The sequence below is a fragment of the Ursus arctos genome, unplaced genomic scaffold (assembly GCF_023065955.2).
Source record: "Ursus arctos isolate Adak ecotype North America unplaced genomic scaffold, UrsArc2.0 scaffold_24, whole genome shotgun sequence".
Lineage (NCBI taxonomy): Eukaryota > Metazoa > Chordata > Mammalia > Carnivora > Ursidae > Ursus > Ursus arctos.
This window is the reverse complement of record NW_026622919.1, coordinates 15,570,195-15,591,326: the sequence shown is the minus strand read 5'-3', so window position 1 is coordinate 15,591,326 and position 21,132 is coordinate 15,570,195. Positions and strand designations below refer to the sequence as shown.

General features: G+C 38.0%; 1 protein-coding gene across 6 annotated transcripts in view; it reads left to right on the top strand.

The window, feature by feature from the left end:
• Positions 1 to 21,132, top strand: part of TLK2 (tousled like kinase 2) — a 107,471-nt gene that overhangs the window by 56,193 nt on the left and 30,146 nt on the right. For all 6 annotated transcript variants that reach the window (XM_048225399.2, XM_026512541.4, XM_026512540.4 and 3 more), the window contains 5 exons: positions 7,725 to 7,820; positions 9,033 to 9,125; positions 14,326 to 14,436; positions 15,521 to 15,657; positions 20,649 to 20,801. In XM_048225399.2, the coding sequence (XP_048081356.1) occupies positions 7,725 to 7,820; positions 9,033 to 9,125; positions 14,326 to 14,436; positions 15,521 to 15,657; positions 20,649 to 20,801 (590 nt within the window). The remainder of the gene's footprint in view (positions 1 to 7,724; positions 7,821 to 9,032; positions 9,126 to 14,325; positions 14,437 to 15,520; positions 15,658 to 20,648; positions 20,802 to 21,132) is intronic.

The following is a 21,132-nucleotide window of genomic DNA, read 5'->3' as shown; positions in this document are numbered from 1 at the left end:
TTCTTTTTTTTTTTTTCTTAATGTCAAGTTTATTATTTCCTTGAAAGCTACATTTTTTTTTTTTAAGAATTTATTTATTTGACAGAGAGAGACACAGCGAGAGAGGGAACACAAGCAGGGGGAGTGGGAGAGGGAGAGGCAGGCTTCCCGCTGAGCAGCGAGCCCCATGTGGGACTCGATCCCAAGACTCCGGGATGATGACCTGAGCCGGAGGCAGACGCTTAATGACTGAGCCACCCAGGCGCCCCTGAAAGCTACATCTTTTAACATTATATAAGATGTTCTTAAAAGTTTTGATTTTTTTAAAAATGTGCTTTTGTTTTATATTGTTTTATGCTGAAGTATTTTAAAGTACATTTCAGAAATCCTGACCCTCCTATCTCTGAATAACTTAACAGGCATTTTCTAAGAAATACTAACATTTTCCTAGATAGTTGAATTAACGTTATCACACTTACCGTTTATTGGTATCTATTCTTATGTAAAATAGAAGTTTCCTCTCATCATCTGGCCCTATTTGGCTACATTGACATATAGTGCCTCTAGAAAGGCAGGTTAAATGCTTAGTTTCTTACCTTTTAATTACCAATTTTAGTTTTATAAATAAAATTTTAATTTTTAAAGTAAGGAGTAATAGCTGTATGAAATGGTGACAAATAACTTCCTCTTCGTTGATTACTCTGGCCTCATGGGTTTTCATGGATGTATATCCAAAGATATAATCAGTCCTGGTGTTTAGCTGGTTACAGGCTTTTTTTACCCTTTCGTCAGTTGATGAACATCTGCATTGTTTCCACTTTTTGGTCATTATGAATAATACTGCTGTGAACATTCATGTCCAAGTTTTTGTGTGGGCATATATTGTCATTCTTTTATTTATATACTGAAGAGTAGGGTTGGGTCATATGGTAACTATTTCTGTGGCACTGCCAAACTGCTTTTTAGAGCAAGTGTACCATTTTACACACCCAGCAGCAGTGTGAGGGTCCTCCACATCCTTGTCAACACTTGTTGTCTGTTGTTTTGATTCTGGCCATCCTAGTGGGTGTGAAGGGATAGCTCATTGTGGTTTTGATTTGCATTTCCTGAATACTAATGATATTGAGCATTTTTTTTCATTTGTTTATGGCCGTGTGTGTATCTTCTTTGGAGAAATGTCTATATAAATCCTTTGCCCATTTTTAAATTGGATTGTCTTTTTATTGTTGTAAGGGTTTGAGTTTAGTTTTGAAAAAGTCCAGTTTATCTATTTTTTTTCCTTTGGTTGCTTTTGCTTTTAGTGTTGTAGCTAAGAAGGCTTTACCTAACATAGGTCATGAACCTCTCTACTCCTGTACTTTCTTCTCAGTGTCCTTTTAGCGCTTATATTTAGGTCTGTGATCCATTTTGTATTATTTTTTTATGTATGGTATCAGGTATGGGGTCTAACTTTATTCTTTTGCATGTGGATATCCAGTTGTCCCAGCACCATTTGTGTGAAAAGACTGTTCTTTCTCCATTGAATTGTCTTGGCACTCTTATCAGAAATCAGTTGACCGTAAATGTAAGGGGTTTATTTCTGGACTCTCAATTCTACTCTATCAGTCTGTATGCCTATGCTTATGTCAGAATCACAGTCTTAATTATTGTGGCTTTGTAGTACTTAAGTTTTGGAATGAGGCTATGTGATTCCTTCAACTTTGTTCTTTTTCAGGATTGTTTTGGCCGTGGGATCCCTTGCCTTTCCCTAAGAATTTAGGATTAGTTTTTCAGTTTCCACAAACAAACCACCTGGGATTTATGTCAGTTGTGCTGAATCTATTGATTAATTTGGGGAGTATTGCCCTCCTAAGTCTTATATTCCATGAACATGAGATAACTGTCCATTTATTTAGGTCACTTTATTTTCTTTTAATGTTTGCATTTTTCAGTGTATAGATCTTGCCCTTCTGTTAAAATTATTTCTAAGCATTCTTTTAGTTGCTATTGCAAGTTTTCCTAATTTTATTTTGTTTTCAGATTGCCCATTGCTAGAGAAATACAGTTAATTTGTATATGTTGATCTTACATCCTGTAATCTTGTTGCGATTGTGTTTTAGTTCTAATAATTTTCATGTAGGATTTTCTGTACACAGGATCATGTCATTTGTGAATAGAGATAGTTTTACTTCTTCTTTTCCAATCTGGATGACTTTTATTTTTTTTCTTGCCTAGTTGCCCTCTGATAGAATGTTGAACAGAAGTGGTTCAAGTGGATATCCTGTCTTGTCTTGTTCCTGATTGTAGGGGGAAGGCATGTGATCTTTGACAGTGTTACGTTAGCTGTATGTTTCTTCAGAGGTGCCTTTTTTGGGTTGAAAAAGTTCCCTTTTATTCTAAGTTTATTGAGTGTCTTTATCATGAAAGAGTGCTGGATCAGGGAAATAAAAATCAAAACCACAATGAGATACCACTTCACACCAGTCAGAATAACTAAAATTAACAAGTCAGGAAATGACGGATGTTGGCAAGGTTGCAGAGGAAGGGAACCCTCTTACACTGTTGGTGGGAATGCAAGCTGGTGCAGCTACTCTAGAAAACAGTATGGAGGGTCCTCAAAAAGTTGCAAATAGAGCTACCCTACAAGCCAGCAATTGCACTAGTAGGGATTTTTCCCAAAGACACAAATTAATGATCCCAAGGGGTACCTGCACCGCAGTGTTTATAGCAGCAATGTCCACAATAGCCGAACTATGGAGAGCCCAGATATCCATTGATAGATGAATCAGTAAAGAAGATGTGGGCGCACACGTGTGTGTGTATACACATACATACATACATACGTACGTACGTACATATGATGGAATATTACTCAGCCATCAAAAAAAGAAATCTTGCCATTTGCAAGGATGTGGATGGAACTAGAGGGTATTATGCTGAGCAAAATAAGTCAGTCAGAGAAAGACAATTATATGATTTCACTTGTGTAGAATTTAAGAAACAAAACAGCGTAGGGGAAAGGAGGGAAACATAAAACAAGATGAAATCAGAGAGGGAGACAAACCATCAGAGACTCTTAATTATAGGAAACAAACTGAGGGTTGCTGGAGGGGTGGGAGGTAGGGGGATGGGGTAACTGGGTGATGGACATTAAGGAGGGCACATGATGTAACAAGCACTGGGTGTTACATAACACTGATGATTCACTGAACTCTACCTCTGAAACTAATAATATACTATATGTTAATTAATTGAATTTGATTTAAAAAATGAAAGAGTGCTGGATGCTTTTTCTGTATCTATTGAGATGATCGTGTAGTATATCATCTTTGTTCTTGAAGTCTCTCCACTCTTTTTTTTCTCCATTGATGCTGTTTGTCCTGTATTAGGCATTTTTACTCTTAAAACATACTTTTTACCTCAGAAATTTTTATTTTACTGTTCCTTGATTATTTTTCTCTGTTCTTTTCCTCTGGAAAGCCTAATAGATTGTGTTTTGGAGCCTCTGTGTTGTTCACATTTCTTAACTTTTCTCTCCTTCTTTGTTTGACTTTGTGTTTTATCTTCTGGGAGGTTTTCTTGACATTGTCTTCCAGATGACCGATTCTGTATTCAACTGTGTTCATTTTATTGTTTAGCTAATCTGTCTTACTTTGTTAAGTTTATTTTTCATATTCTTTGCTGTTTTTTCATTTTCATAGCTGTAGTATCCTTTGGCCCTCTTTGAACTTTTTATTTTTAAAGTTGTTTTAATTGAATTACCTGTTTTCTCTTGGATCTTTGTCTTTTTATGTTGTATCTTCTCATTTGTGCTGTCGGTTTCTTGCAAATGTGTGTCTGGCTTTAGTTGAATGAATTAGGGTGGTAAATAGAGGTTGTTGGCGTGTGTTCTCCTGCGCAAGTAGCATCGTGCTGCTCCCCAAAGGGTGGGAGGGCTGACTGAGGTCTGAGTGCCCGGTTGACTCTGGGCAGAAAGACCAGCTCCTCCACAAGCGTCAAAATAAGGAGGGCTTTGTTTTGATGGGTAAACTCTTTTACTCTTCGCAGTACATTCCATTTCTTTCTCCATTATATCACTTGTGGACGGCAGGGGTATTGTACTTTCTTTGCTTTTTTCCCTCAAGCCACAGTATTCACACCAGGAGCCATCCCTCCCCTGGACCCACTTATTTTTCATTTTTAAATATTTACTTTTTTTTTTCCAGTTTTGTTTAAGACATCTGTTCTTGTGCTCTGTCCTGTCAGAAGTTAGTAGTATCCAGTCCCCTCAGTATGCAAGGGGGGACCAAAGGGGACCTTTACTGGACCTTATAGGTTTTAAATTGTGTGGTAATTGTCACATGGATACTCCTGGTTTTTGCAAATGTTAGGTCTCAGTGTAAAGTTTTCAGGAGCTCCCTTGAAAGGACCCAGCCTGTTTCACTGGTGATGTTTTGAGCTATGACTTTATTTCACTTTTTCTGTTGATTTGAACCCAGCTACTTTTGAATGTTTCTTAAAATTTAAAGTTTTAAAATATTTCTGATCCATGACTCTTGTTTCTTAGTGCTGTTATGATTTCATTTAAAAAATATATTTGCATATCAGGAGCGTCTGGGTGGCTCAGTCAGTTAAGCATCCCTCTCTTGATTTCAGCTCAGGTCATGATCTCAAGGTTGTGAGATTGAGCCCCGCATCAGGTTCTGTGCTGGGCTTGGAGCCTGCTTAAGATTCTCTCTGTCCCTTCTCATCCCCCCCCTTACTAAAAAAAAAACAACCTTTGCATATCGGTAGGACTTTGGAGATCCAGCTTACCGTCATGAATTTGAAACCATATTACCTATATGATAGGAATAAGGAATACAGACATCTGGGGAGAGTGTTTTGCAAGGCAGGGGTTGGACTAAATTTACAACCACAGTGGCCTGCTTAGCGAGGCCAGCAACTTCTGTTCTTATTGGGGAGACTGTAAACTCTTTGTTTTCCAGTTTTGCATTTCTAGAGTTTAACCAGGAGCAGGCACAGAGGCTCACAGTTAATACTGAATGAATGATCAGACTTAGAGCATTTTTCTCTACTGTGGACTCACTTGTCACAATAATAGGTCCTTATATTTCTGTAGTTCTTTTACCTTTTGAAGGTATTATTTTCATTTTTATGAGGATTTGCCACCTCCTAACCCGTGTCGCACTTGCTCAGCTAACTTTTTGCATTTTTACTTATCATTGGGCTATTTGTACATCTGTTTTTACAGAAAGCTTTAATTTGGAAACGCCCCACTGAATTACATTCTAGCCCCCCCATTTGCCGGAAGAGAACTTAGGATCAGAAATGAGCACATGTAAGAAGGCATTTTAGCAAAGCGTGTACACCAAAACCTAGAAATTATAGAATAGCCTTTTAGTCAGTCATGTGATTCTTTTTTTTAAGGGGAGGGGGAGAGGAAGAGGAAGAGGAAGAGGGAGAGAATCCCAAGCAGACTCCCCACTGAGTGCAGAGCCCTGTCAGTGGGTCGGGTGGGATCTCAATCTCACGAACTTGAGACCGTGACCCGAGCTGAAGTCAAGACTTGGATGCCAGTGGACTGAGCCACCCAGGTGCCCCAGCCATGAGCTTATTGGGTGTTATTATAATTATAGTTGTAACAGTCATATTTGCTTAGAAATACACTTTAAAAGGAGAGGCTTGTAAGAGCAATCTAATGATAACTGAAGGAGATAATGCTAGTAGTTCAGTGTAATACTTGAGGTTCATGATGATGACCCTTATTAACTAGTAAGTAAACAAAAAGGTTTGCTGCATCATAAAGAGTAAAGAACATTTTCAGTGCTGTGGCCTTCGCTACACCGGGCTCTGCTCACGGCTTTAATCACTTCCAGGCTCTGCACGTTCAGGCTCTGTGAGATGCTTTCTCGTTTTACTTCTCTGATCCCCACATCAGTTTTCTCCCTTCTCTTTGTGTTCACGATGTGCTCCCAGGAATGATCCGACGGCCTACTCTCCTTGACTGCTTATTTCCTTCAAATCTTAACTCTGATACTACTCCTTCCCTGAGGAATTCATCCCTGACTCTGGATTAGATTATGTGCCCTGTTGTATACTCTTACGACACTTACCCCAGTTGGAGTTTTGTGTTTATTATATGATTATTTATTTAACAGTTTCTTTCAACAGATATTTACTGAGTTCTTAATAAATCTTCTCCAGGATTATGAACTTTATTAAGGCAGAATAATGACTGGGCCTGTGGGTTTTGTGTCTGTTTAACTTGGTCATTGTGTCCCTAACACCTAACATAGTGCTTAGACATAGGGAGTGAGCAGTTGTTGAATGAATGAATGCAAATGCAGATAATACTGCCTACCCTACGTACAAGCCTGCTTGGGACAGTATCCCTAATTGTTAATGAGAGCTGGTCAGTCTGCTGTGGCCCATGAGAGTGGTTCTTATGGATACAGGTAGCCCTTAATTCTCCCATTTACTAGCTCTGTGACCCTGCAGAGTTGCTTAATAACTCTGATTTGCGTTTTCTTTATCTATAAATGGAAATAATAATAACTACTTTATAGGGTTTTGTAAGGATTGGCCTGTGACCATCATAGTGAAGCAGTTAGTGGGCAGTAGTTACTCAGTAGGTAGTGGGCACAACATTGGTCCTATGTTAATGAATAAGAGAAATAGTTTAAGGAATATATAGAAAGTATCAGAAAATTCACACATGTGGAAACACTACATTCTCTGATAGATTGTAGCAGTAGGTGTATTGCCATTAGCCCATAATCCTCAGAATATCCAGTATTTCCTGATTATGTCTGTGATGGGTTGTATCGTGTTAGGTTCATTCTTGTTTTTAAGAGGATTTTGGGGGCAATGTGCCTGGGTGGCACAGTCAGTTAAGTGTCTGACGTCGGCTCAGGTCATGATCTTGGGGTCCTGGGATCAAGCCCCACATGGGGTTCCGCATTAAGGCAGGCAGTCTGCTTGTCCCTCTCCCTCTGCCTCCATCCCCATCCCCATCAATCTCTCTCTCACTCTCTCAAATAAATAAAATGTTAAAAAAGTAAAAAGGACTTTTGGGAGTATGATTATGTATTCCTAAATAGTTAAATTGTATTAAGACTTAAGCCTTTTAATTTTAAAATGTCTTAGAATGCCCTATCACTTGCGTCTGAGTTACAGTCAGCAAGTGACAATATTCGAAATCATCCTGGATTTTTGGACCACTGTGTTCATGGATAATGTTTATGGATTTAGATTATTCTGAATAGTAGTTACAGTTCTTTCTGCCCAGAGTCCCAGGCCTCCCCTGTGCAGTGGATGCTTTACCAGCCTTTTCTGACAAGAGCATATTGCCATATAAGTGAAAAGAAAAGAAAACATGTTATTACAGGAATAATTTTTAATTTTCTCTAATTTACGTATTTAAAAATTCATTTGGGCACATTTGATACTTCAAACTATTTACAGGGACATGATCCATGCTATCATGTTAAACCTTGCTTCTCATTTAAATTGTTCTACTTTCATCTTGGCTGTACGGCCCTGACTTCTGACTTTCATCCCAAGGAGTTTGTTTTATATAATTGTTTGCATTCATACAAATGTTTGTGGAGGGGGATGCCTGGCAGGCTCAGTTGGGACTCGTGATCCCAGTTTTGTGAGTTCGACCCCCACATTTGGGTATAGACAATGCTTTTAGAAAAATAATAAAATCTAAAAAACAAAACAAATGTCTGTGGAGAAAGATGCAAAACTTTCTAGTGATTGGTTGATATACTTTATTACAGGCTCAGCAAAACAGTCCATCCTCTACGGGATCTGGCAACACAGAGCATTCCGGCAGCTCCCAAAAACAGATCTCCATCCAGCACAGACAGACCCAGGTAGGTCGGTGATCAATATACAGAGGCAAAGATGTGCTTAGGAATAATTGCTAACCACATACAAAATCTATGAGTCCTCTTTTTGTCTTTCTTTTATTTCTCCAACTTTACCTCATTATTTGTGTGTATTATACTCAGAGCTTGCATTTTGAGTATTAAAGTCTTTTGGAAGGTGCTTTAACTTTTTGAGGTGTTTCTTTACCAATCTGGTGTGTTGCAGAGAAATCCTTATACTGTAGCATGGTATTGAGTGAGGAAAGAGCACTTACTGTGGAGACCTCTAGGCCTGGGTTGAAATCCTGGCTCTGCAACTTACAGTGTCTTTTTGGGCCTCAGTTCTTGAATGCAAATTATCTGTAAAATGTGGTTGGTTATCTAGTTCTCTCAGACAATGTATACAAAATGCTTAGTAGGGCAATGCTTCTAATACACTTCAGTGAATGTGAATTCCCTACTTTATGAAAGCAGTTCATTTATTCCTTGTACCTCCTTATTTGACGAGACCTAGCTAGACTCCTTTAACATGTGGCACACCAACATAATTCCCTCCTTAAAGAGTTTTCAGAAACTCTTTAACTTAGGGAATGTTGTGAACATTCAAAGTTAGTATCTGAAAAGGATAGTGGATACATCCTCCGTTCTGTAGTGTTGAACTAGCCAAATAGTACACTGTGTTTTCTTGAAGTCTCTTGGCAGCGTGTTGCCTTCAAGACAAGATGCTTGGCAATCTAGGAGAATTTCTTTAATTTTAAGAGCTATACAACCTTCAGGAGCAGATTTTAATTTTATTTGAATGAGAGCTTTTGGATAGTTGAACAGACTTGATTCAGAAAACCATTTCTCCCCTTCTTATTGTTCTTTGATTCCACTAGGTGGTGTATTAGTTCTTTAGAGATTTGGGTCCTCTCTCCTCTGAACTCCTTTTCTATTCAAAGTTAGTTTCATTTCTAGAGTAGTATGTTTCTGTATTGCTCAGTGCACAATCATTTGAGAATTCATGTATTTGATACCAGAGTTAATATGTATTTGAAGTGCAGGTGTAGCAAAATATAAGGCTTAAATAGGATGAGGAAAGCGATTTAATTTCTTTAGCCATGTGGTTCCAGGCTATCTATGTTTGCAAGTACTTTTTTCCCCCAGAAAAGTAATGAGAAAAGTATAATGACATGTAATATTTTGAGACTAATCTTAATTTGTTTTCTCTTTGTATAGTCTGACCTCACAATAGAAAAAATATCTGCACTAGAAAACAGTAAGAATTCTGACTTAGAAAAGAAGGAGGGAAGAATAGATGATTTGTTAAGAGTAAGTATTAAAATGTGGTAAGAGATTTTACGACAAGCACTGATTGATACTACGTATATTTGGATTATGCACATATTATCATAATTATTGTCACCAAATAACAAATAATAAACATTTGGATATTTTCCTTTAATCTGAGGGAATCTGAATAGGAACTAGGATCAAACCGATATTCTTTTTTTTTTTTTTTTTAAGATTTTATTTATTTATTTGACAGAGATGGAGACAGCCAGCGAGAGAGGGAACACAAGCAGGGGGAGTGGGAGAGGAAGAAGCAGGCTCATAGCGGAGGAGCCTGATGTGGGGCTCGATCCCATAACGCTGGGATCACGCCCTGAGCCGAAGGCAGACGCTTAACCGCTGTGCCACCCAGGCGCCCCCAAACTGATATTCTAAGTTCTGTCTTTAAATTGGAAATCTTATGTTTAGGATTTTAATATTTAAATATACACTAGAGAGATAGATATATGGAGTATTGTGTTTCATCTGGAACTGTGGGAAACAACATAAAATATTGTTTTTTTATTCCAGAGAAATTACATTCTTGTATTTTTAAAACTATTTCACAGGTACTTTTCAGCCCTACATTTGCATTTTGTGTCTTTTATAAGTATTTGTCTGAAGGTTTTTGTGCTTACAAGAAAAACTTCAAAAATCCCTAATCTGGAATTTAAAAGATACTTCTAGGAAATACAGCATGATATTTTAAAAATAAATTTTTAATATGCAGTTTAGCATATTGACTAACCCATTCTCTAAAAATCTTTGTTTTTTATTATAAAAGCAGTATATGTTCTTTATAATGAGTTTAGAGAATACTGAAAAATACAACACCCGTAATTCCTTTAACCGAGTAAAACATTTGTTACATTTCCCTCAGTAATTTCGAGCCATTTGCGGCATACACACACACACACACACACACACACACACACACATATAAGTGCATGTATAAATTAGTCTTACTGATCTTAAATAAAATTAATTAACAATTTAATCTTCTGCAGTGATTTAGAAGGTGTAGGTTTGATCATCATTTGTACTAATGCAGTAGTTTTCCAGCTGGCTCCATGGGGCCCTGAAGGTTCTGTTGGAGGAACCTCCAGGGCTCCCATGACACAGATGGGTGCAGATCTGCAGGTTTTCTTTCTTGTTGGGTAAGACTGTTTGAAGAAAGGATTTTGTTTATTAACAATAATAGTAATGTTTATTAATAAAGATAATAAAAGTCACTGTATTTGTGATTATCTCGCTCCAGAAGATTTTACCTCTATTTCTGTAATTATCAAAATATAATAAAAAGTAGTGTATTTGACTCCCTCCTATAAAACCTGGAATTGAGCACATATCTAAACCATATGCCTGGTCTGAGTAACATCTGATGTTTTAGACTATCATCATTACATTATTTTAATATTTTAGATAAGAATAAGTCTTACATTATAGTTTTATGACCTAATTTACAGTAATTAGTTACACATGTTAAACTTATTCGCAGTACATTTTTTTCATCACAGTTTTTGTCTTCTTACTTTCAGTTGACTGGAATACATTTTAAGTAATTATTTTTCAAGGAGGATATATCAGTGTTAAGTTTTTTGTTTCCTTGTACATCTGAATTCTTTCTCTTGCCTTCCCATATAAAAGGTATTCTTTTTGTGTCCTAACCTGTTAGCCTTCTCCTCTCACCTTATTGTAACACATACATACACATGTGTGTGCACCTTTTACATTTTGTTTTTTTTAGCATTTACTATTTCTGAGAAGACTGTGACCAAAGGAACAAACACTGTAATCTGTTTTCTGTGATGATTATAGGCGGTCTCTCCCCTTATTTTATATTTCAGAAAATTTTGCCAGGGTACATCTATACATGGGTCTCTAAATTTTTATTCTGAAAATGTGTGGTTATGCTTAGTTTTTGCCTCTTTCTGTCTTACGTTGGCCTCTTCCTTGGTTTCTGGTTTGAATCCCCGATCTCTTCCCTTTATTTCTATCACTTCAAGTCTTATTTAATATGATTGACCTTCTTTTCTGAATCTCATTAAACATTAGTCTGTCTTCCTTATATTTTCTGCTGTTTACTGTATCTTATGTCAATTTTGATTCTATTATTTACATTTTTAGTGTACTTGCTTTTTTCCCCTTACCTAATTCATTTTCTTACTCCACGCTGTACATTCTTTATGGTTTTTGGCTCTGATTTCATAGACACCATGTCTTTTTGTGTTTTATGGAATATGACAAGCTGTATTCTGAAATGTTGTTTTGATTCTTTAGGGAGATCATTTTCATCGTTCTCAAGCTGATGTTCTTTTTCCTTACTCAGAAGTATTTTTTACTTAAGTCTGTTCTTTGGTTGTTTCCTTTACTCCATCTTTCAATGAGGAGAGGCATAGTTAGTACCTACCTTCTGTCTTTCATTGTTAGCATATGTTCTTGCTTGGGGTTGCTCTTATTCCTGTTCTTGTTCATATGGGTGCTGCTTGCATTACCAAGATTTTATTTTTATTTTATTTTATTTATTTTTTAAAGATTTTATTTATTTATTTGACAGAGAGAGCGCCAGTGAGAGAGGGAACACAAGCAGGGGGAGTGGGAGAGGAAGAAGCATGCTCCCTAATGCGGGACTCGATCCCAGGACTCTGGGATTACGCCCTGAGCCGAAGGCAGACACTTAACAACTGAGCCACCCAGGCGCCCCAAATTGCCAAGATTTTAATTAGGTAGATTGTGGGTTTAAAAAGCTCCTAGCCCAATTTCAGTACTGACAGGGTTTTGTCCAGAGAAGCTCTGCTGGACTGAAAAAGGATCATGGGCTCATCATCTTTCGTCACCTGACTCTTAAGATTGAAAAGATGGATTATATGAAAAACTTGAATCCTGACTTAGTATGCTTTTTGAATTTGAAAAACTGTCTGCTTTCATTTTCTGGGAAGCAGTATGCTACCTTTACTCACCATTACCCACTTTCTACTCCCTTGTTTTCTGAAGGTTGTAGTCTTCTCTTTGGCTGTAGAACAATACCAAGGGAATGGAGACGTCAGAAAGGAAGACACCAAAGGCAGTTGCCATATTTTTCAAGTTGATTAGAATTTGTGTTTCTGATCTGGAGGGGCAGGGAGTGAACGCTCCTTAATGTCTCCTTTCAGGCAGGCATGGGTGGTTTGCTGGATTTTTCCATTTTGGTGAGATGTTGGATAAGGCTGCATCAGGAGGCTATAGGCAGGTGCTGTTTTAAACCTGAATACAAAGTTGTTAGTGCTAGAGAACCACAAAAATTTAGAGTTCTTAAAATTTTCTTGTGTTTTGGTATGCTGGGTGGCTCAGTCAGCTAAGCATCTGCATTTAGCTCAGGTCTTGATCTCAGGGTCCTGGGATTGAGTCCCGCTTTGGGCTTCCGCTCAGCGGGGAGTCTGCTTTTCCCTCTCACTTTCCCTCTGTGCTCTCCCTCCCTCTCTCTCTCTCTCTCTCTCTCAAATAACTAAAATCTTTTTTAAAATGTATTATTTAATTAAGAGAGGGAGAGAGAAAGAGAGTGCGTGCAAGCAGTGCTGGTGGTGCGGGGGGGCGGGCAGAGGGAAGCGGGGGGAGAGAGAGAATCTTAAGCACGCTCCACGCCCAGTGTGGAGCCTGAGATGGGACTTGATCTCACGACCCTGAGATCATGACCTGAGCTGAAATCAGGAGTTGGACCCTCAACCGACTAAGCCACCCAGGTGTCCCTTAAAATTTAATTTTTTTTTTTTTAAGTAAGCTGTACGCCCAACATGGGGCTTGAATTCACAGCCCCAAGATCAGGAGTTGGCGTATGCTCTACCGGTTGAGCCAGCTAGGCACCCCTAGAGTTCTTAAAAGTTTAAATAAGCTGTCAGAGATTGAGTCCATACATTTGATTATGGATTTTAAGGGAATCCTCACCTTCCAAAAGGAGATTGAATTTTATGTAAACATTACATAGTCTTTGTCTTACAGTTTCTTTTCTTTTTCTGTTTTTTTTTTTTTTTAAGATTTTATTTTTAAGTGATCTCCATACCCAACATGGGGCTCGAACTCACAACCCTGAGATCAGACATTGCAGACTCTACCAACTGAGCCAGCCAGGCACCCCATAGATTTTTTATTATGAATTAGTCACATTTACCCCAATGTACTTGCACTTTGCCTTTGATAATGGTCCATAGAACTCTATACAAAGAACTGATAGAAATTATACATATGAGTAGAAATTGGAGATGGAAGCTGTTGTACACTGGTCACTTTAAAAACGAAGCTGTTAAGTCTCAAAAATTGTGTATGCTGTTACATCTTCCATTTGTGCTTTTTATGTTTCAGAAACACTTATATCATTTGATTGGGAAATACCAAATCTTTTTTCACAACTCAAGCACATTATTATAAAGTAGCATTTATTTGCTGAAAGAGTAGAGATCTTTTGTTAATACAAGAATAAGTTTAAAAATTGCAAGTCAAAATTGACCTTGGGTTAGTGGTTCTTCCCTTCTCTGTTATTGTAGGAGGTTTGACTTTTTCAAAGTATTTAGCCCATCCTTCTGACCACAGCTGAATTAACTGTGTATTTACATTCTGGCATTCTTGAGAACCAGGACCTCGTATTCATCTTGTTTGTTAGTTCTGTCTTATGTGGGCACGGGTGTGCCTGGCTTCTCTGGTAAGAAACATTTATGTAAATTTATGTCTCTTTCTCTGTGGAAATAAGAATAGAAAAACAAAGAGCAATTGAACGTAAGAACGTTATGTGGTTTTTTAAAAATTCTGTAATTTTTTTGTGTTTAATTCTCCTTTGTAAGTATTCTGTGAGTGCTGTAAAGTGCTTAATCACCTTCTGAATGTATTTTAAACATTTCGTTAATTGTAGGTTTTTTATTTTGCGACAGTTTAGTTATTATATATGATAGACTAGATTTACCTATAGCTGCCTTTTGAGAGGAGTAAACTATGGTCAGTAGAAAAACATGCCCGCTTGTAGTAACAATTCAGCTTTTCTCAATAGATAAGTTTGTGAAGAGAGACTGAAGGAATAAAGTATTTGTTTTTTAAATCTAGTTACTCTTAGCTCTTTGAACCTTAATTTTGCTTTTGATTGAGCAATAAGAAATTATGTTTGGACTCCCTGAAAGCTGCTTTTGTATTAATCTATCTTCCTTGGAGCTAATTTAAAAACCGTTTTCCCTTGAAGGCCAACTGCGATTTGAGGCGGCAGATTGACGAGCAGCAAAAGATGCTAGAGAAGTACAAAGAACGATTAAATCGGTGTGTGACAATGAGCAAGAAACTCCTTATAGAAAAGGTGAGTGTCGGGATCCCCTCCCTCCTTGGGGGCTTTGTACTGTCACTTTGCCATTGCTCAATAAACTTTGCTTTGTTTCCCGCCCAAAAAAGAAAAGAAAAGAAAAGGTGAGTGTCGTGGTGGCCTGAACCCTGCATCCCCAGATGCTCAGGGTGTGGCATTGCTGTAGCTCCTTACTCCTTACCTGGGATGAAAATATGTTAAAGTAGGGCTTTTTAGGAGAAGACGTCTTATGATTTGACCATCAGAATTCTTTCTTACATGGACACTTGTCCAAGCATCCAGAGTGATCATTTGGGGCATTGTTTCTGGTCGTGCCTTGCTTGGAGTGTGATGTTGATTGGACAGGGACAGCGTGGCCTACTTGAATTTATTTGCAGTGTCTCTCTCCTACATTCTTACATTCATCCTGTCATTTGAAGTGCATATCCTATTACTATCGCAGACATTTAACAATAGCTACCCTTCCGTTTTAGAGACGGTATTTGGAGTAACTTACATATATAATAATGTGATAATTAAGTGCTTTTTGTGCTTTAAAAAAATTAAGTTTGACATATACTTACGTGCGACTACTTTAATTGGCTGATGTTTCCTTTGTTATAGTAATTGATTAGTTGTGACTTGACTTTAATTGTTATTAGTAACTATTTCTTGAAAGTTTTATTATAGCCCTAGTACATATTAATCTTCTATTGGAATATAGCAGCGCTGCTAATGAAATAAATTATTATAAGCCAGAGGTTTCCCACAGATTGGTGATTACTTCTGCTGAAATCTTTGGAATGCCATTAAGAAGACAGGGAGCATTGGTAAAAGGGAAGTAGGTTATTTTAGTGATGTCGAAGATACTGAGGAGAATGTTGTTTCAGCTTTTAATTCATCAATTTTATAGACAGGAAACCACTTTTTTCCATTAATACAGAGAACATATTTAAAGTTTTAGGGTACTTCCTGACGACCATGTAGGGTCAGCCAGTTGTACTAAACTTGGATCAGTAAAGTACAGAAAGTAAACACCATGCTATATCTCTGAATTCTCATCAGAGAATAAGGTTCTTTTCTATTTGTCCTTTCCCCTAAGTCAAAACAAGAGAAGATGGCGTGTAGAGATAAGAGCATGCAAGACCGCTTGAGATTGGGCCACTTTACCACTGTTCGACATGGGGCCTCTTTTACTGAACAATGGACAGATGGTTATGCTTTCCAGAACCTTATCAAGTAAGTGAATGCAGTGAGTAAATTGAAGTTGAAAAGTTGCTCTAAGTTTTCTGTAATTGTAGTCATTAAAAATTCTAGTTGTGGTAGTCTTTCAGCTTTAGTCCCTACATATGTAAAGAAACGTAGGGAATGAGGTGAAGTCCTGGAAAAAAATGACACAAGTAATCAGAGAAATACTAAATGAGTTCTACATTAAACTTTAAAAGAATCAGAATTAGGGGTGCCTGGGTGGCTCAGTCGGTTAAGCATCTGCCTCTGGCTCAGGTCATGATCCTGGAGTCCCAGGATGGAGCCACACCTTGGGCTCCCTGCTTAGGGGGGAGTCTGCTTCTCTCTCTCTCAAATAAATTAATAAATAAAATCTTTTAAAAGAAAAGAATCAATTGCTCAAGTTAAGAAAAAATCTAGAACTTATCTTTTGAATTATGTAATGGATTTTCATGAGGAGTTAGCATATAGAAAAATGAAATGGGCAAGGACCTAAGAAAGAATGTCCTGAGTTAGGTATAAAACAAAGTAAAACCCTAGAAGAACCCTGTAGGATATGCCGCTGAGGCCCTTTTTAAGGAGACGGTGTCCAGTCATTTGAGACAGTGGCTCCCTTAAAGGCAGGGACTGAGCCAGTGGTCAGGCTGGGAGCCAGCCACAGTGTGTGTCTGTCAGCAGCTTGGGACCTTGAGCACTCTTTCACTTTATCATAACTTCAGTTTGAAACATTTAAGTATTTACTTCAAGGAGGGAATTAACATTTAAAATCCTAAAATTCCGGGCACCTGGGTGGCTTAGTCGTTAAGCGTCTGCCTTCAGCTCAGGTCATGATACCAGGGTCCTGGGATCGAGCCCCGCATCGGGCTCCCTGCTCAGTGGGAAGCCTACTTCTCCCTCTCCCACTCCCCCTGCTTGTGTTCCCTCTCTCGCTGTGTTTCTCTCTGTCAAATAAATAAAATCTTTAAAAAAAAAAAAAAATCCTAAAATTCCAACTGTGTAAATAGCTAATACTAGTTTTGGACTTAAAAAATATGTATATCTTTAGGTTATAGTGTCTTTTGGTATATCTTTTTTTGTTAGATTATTTCCATCTGAGACTGGGGGTAGGGCATTGTGTTTCTAATCGTGGGCTTGCAAACATTTGATCTGCAGGTCACTGTGAGTTGGAGGGTTCCATAGACTGCTTTTCCTTTTTTCCTTGCTGAAGTAACGTACTGAGCAGTAATTGGAGAGTGTTGGGACTCCTTTAATAGTAATGAAACATAAAAAAATAACAAATTTATACCTGAAATAAAGTACAGATATTGATCTTATTAATAATGCTAACCTCTGGATTGCACATGAGCAGCCACTGTTTTACATGTGAGTTATTACCCTCCACTTGGCTTAGGTATGTCTTTGCCTCACACACGTACCTTGAGTTTGTATAATTTGGTGTGGTAAGAGGCTAGCTGTTGAGTCAAAGATACAGTACCCAGGAGGAAAAACAAAACCTTTTGAGTTAAGCCGTGTGCCAGAAGCTCAGAATGACATCCACTCGAAGTGCTAAGCATAGGTGGCTGGGGAGGGCAGAAATGCACCAGGGCAGTGGAAATGGCTGCCACATGGAGGCTTGACACCCTGACCAGGACGTGCAAATTGCCCTGAAAGTGGCACACCATCCAGTTTCATTAGAATGGCACCCAAAGATATACCCCCAGTACTGGCCAAAGCCACCTAGTGCTTCGATTGAGTCCCAGATGTGATAGTGACTGCTGCCAGTTTTTGACAGTGGTTACTCTTTAGATGGCTGTCTGTAAAATGTCTAAAGACTTTGACTGAAAATGATAGTGTGTTTGTATAGAGATATAAAATGTAATTACTTTTTTTAAAGAAGTGCTCACAGTCTTAGCTGATAGCAATATTTTATCTTTTTACTCTGTAAGCAGCCCCCGAGGCCCAGAAGGTTCTGGAAATCATACACAGAGTACAAAATGGTGACTTTGCTGTAGAGCCATCAGAGCAGTTGGGACTGTCTAAATGAGATCCTTAACTAGGGATTGTTCCTCCTAGGTCGATAGCATTTTTTCATGGTTTTAGGTGATATAAATTACAGTACAGCCATCTCTTTTTCTTGGGAAACTATTTCTGGCTAGTGTCTACTAGAGTTTCACTTTAATAAATTAATTCCCTTTCATTTTTAATGCAGAAGTTGAGATTCTTCAGTTGTAAAGGCTGTATTTGATGTCCTCATAAATGATTATTTTCTGTGTATAACAAACTCCATGATACATAATTTGGGGGTGAAGTAGCTGAACACCAGGTAGCAGTGTTAGGTTTTATGGGAAGAGACGAACCTCAGAACATTTAAAAATTAGATAATCAAATACAGTCTAAACAGGACCCTCAGTGCAGTTTTTTGGTTTTTACTTTGTTTCTCTGCTCTTTCCAAGTGATCTTTATTAATTCCCTAAAATAGGAGATTAACAGCTAGTAGGAAAGCATACCAAAATTGTATTCTCTTTTGGCCAGGTTAGCAATTTTTTCCTTTTCCAAGTATGTTTGAACCTGTTGAAAAAGTAATTCTGAGATTGTAGTTATGTTACATGTTGTGGTTATTCAGTACACTCTTTCTAATATGAGTAAGTCTTAAAGTCTCAGTCAGTGGCAAGGCAATAAAAAATTTGTTATTGATGAGGGGTATGGTTTTCATGTTTTATTAAACAGATGTAAATTTCACCATTAAATACTGAGCCAAAGTGTATGCTGGCCTTGGGTCAAGATTTCTGAAACACAAAGCTCAAACAGATGACGTGAAGGATGTAGAATATATTAGGCAATTAGAGAATTTGGGGGGTGGTAAATTCTATCATACATTTACACGTTTAGTGACACAAGTAAACTCTAGGGAGAGGAAGATATGTAAAACTTTGGGTTAGAATTGGAGGAAACCCCATTCAGGACAGAAAGGAGATCCTTGTTGCTGAAGTCAAGAAACTGCCCTTGACTTCAGACAAATGAAAAGTCTGTCACTTTATGAAAACCACTGATTTGCACAAAATCACCATTAGGCAGGAGAAACAGTATTGACAGGATAGATGAGGGGTTTGGGTTGTGGGAGTTGGCTAGTCTGCAGAGAGCAGGACTGGCTGGGCCGCCGCTCAAGTCCAGAATCTGCAGATTAGAAGAGCAGACTGGAAAGTCTAGATGCAGAGTGGTTAGTGCACTCCTCAAAGGTCCTGACTTTCCAGTTAGGTTCCTATGATGCTTTCCTCAGACAGGGAAGAAATTCTTTATTAAGATTTTGTTTATATTGAAATAACATTAAAGTAATGGGATTTGACCTGTATACAAAATTGTGGTCATGTAAGATATGAATTCTCAGCAGGAGTAAATTAAACTTCCTAGCATTGTAATGGTAGTCCAGGTATTTATTCTGGTGTATAAGGAATTATAGAAACCCAGGGTTTTTTTTTTTGTCTTTTAGGTAGGCTCCATGCCCAGTGCGGGGCTTGAACTCATGATGCTGAGATCAGGAGTCTAATGCTTAATCGACTGAGCCACCCAGGCACCCCCAGAATCCCATTTTAAAGTGATTTCTTGAGAACCATCTGATTCTTGGTCACATGAACCATGATGAAAAATAACTCTTGGTTGATTCTATAAATGACAGATCTCCCTTGGGTGTCCATACCATTTTACAGTAGATACAGAACATGAAATTTGGGGAATCTTTAAAAATTCTTATCTGGGATATTCAGGAGCTCTCTATAGATCACTGCTAATTTTTTCTTTTTTTCTTTTTTTTTTGGTTAAAATGATGTTCTTGCTTACAGTATTGTCCTTATAGATATGGGAGCATAAATTGTGGGCATCTACCCTGGAATATGGTCTTGTTTTTCTGGTTGCCATTCTTCCAAGGAAAATACACTGAGTGTAGGGAAGGTCAAGAGACTGACTACTAAAGTGTTCAGGGAAGAGGGTTGAATAGATTTCATTTGAAAATAGGTTAAAAACTTAGATTCCATTATTCTGCAGAAATGAAGGTGGATCAAGAAAAGGAGGTGGGAGAAGCATGGTAGAGAAGGAGGAGGGAGCTAGCATTTGATTCTCAACTAGGGTAGGTGATTTAAAGATTTTAGTCTTTTAAATGGTCAATCCCAAATCTTGGTATATTTTTAGTATGCCAGGTCTCCAAACCTTAATATCTGTTAGGCATACACAAGAGAAAGTGGTTTTCTTATACTGGTATTTTTACTGACTCCTAATTTGCAAATGGGTTTATTATAGAAAATTCAGACTTATTAGGAAATCCTCTAATGATGATGGTGTAGCGATGTCTGGAGAATCTTTATATATGTTTTTTTATGAATTCATTTTATGTCGCATTCCCTAAGGAGTTTTTTACAAGTTGCAAGGCCTCATTGTGCTATCTCTGAATGTACTTGTTTTTGAAAAACTTAGTTGAGGGGCGCTTGAGTGGCTCAGTCAGTTAAGGGTCCTGGGATAATGAGTCTCACATCAGGCTTCTTGCTCAGTGGGGAGCCTGCTTCTCTTTCTCCCTCTGCAGCTCCCCCTGCTTGTACTTTCTTGCTCTCTCTCTGACAAATAAATCAAATCTAGAAAGAAAGAAAGAGAGAGAGAGAGAGAGAGAGAGAGAGAAAGAAAGAAAAAGAAAGAAAAGAAAGAAAGAAAGAAAGAAAAAGAAAAAAGAAAGAAATTAATTCTTCCTTGAGTCAGAAAGTAAGGTTGCAATGGAAATTGAATATTGTTCCTGCCAACTTTCCTGGTCTGAGAATGATCATAATTACTGTCTTAAAGTACAGACTCATTCCAAAAAAAACCTTTGTCGTCAGTTATTTGACTTTTCAACTAGAAGTTAAAATCAAATCTCTACTTGATTTAAAGGGGCTTGTTTTTTCTGAAGTCTATCAAATACATAGGCATCAAGATATTTGTGTTTATTCTGCAACCATGTTACAATTTTTTGACCTTCTTCTGTGCAACATCTTTTCTATCTCTAGGCAGCAGGAAAGGATAAATTCACAGAGGGAAGAGATAGAAAGACAACGGAAAATGTTAGCGAAGCGGAAACCTCCTGCCATGGGACAGGCCCCTCCAGCAACCAACGAGCAGAAACAGAGGAAAAGCAAGACCAACGGAGCTGAAAATGAAACGTATGTTCTCTATTAACGTGAACTGTGAGATACTGCACTCTCCCCCCAAATACCGATGTCCTGTTGAGTGCCACTGGACAAAATGATACATTATGGGGATTTCCAGAGCATTAGCTTTCTTTTTAGTTACATTAATGGATTTATTCACAACTTATATATAAAAACCATGTAAGATTAATTCATTTTCTTAGTCCTGATCTCATTTAGGTATTTCCGAATGAGCGGGAGAAATAATGTCGCTTACCTTGATGTCATGGTCTTTGGCCACTCTTGTAACAAATGTGGTGTCACCGTAGTAGTCATATGATACACTAGTTGCGTATGTGTGGTT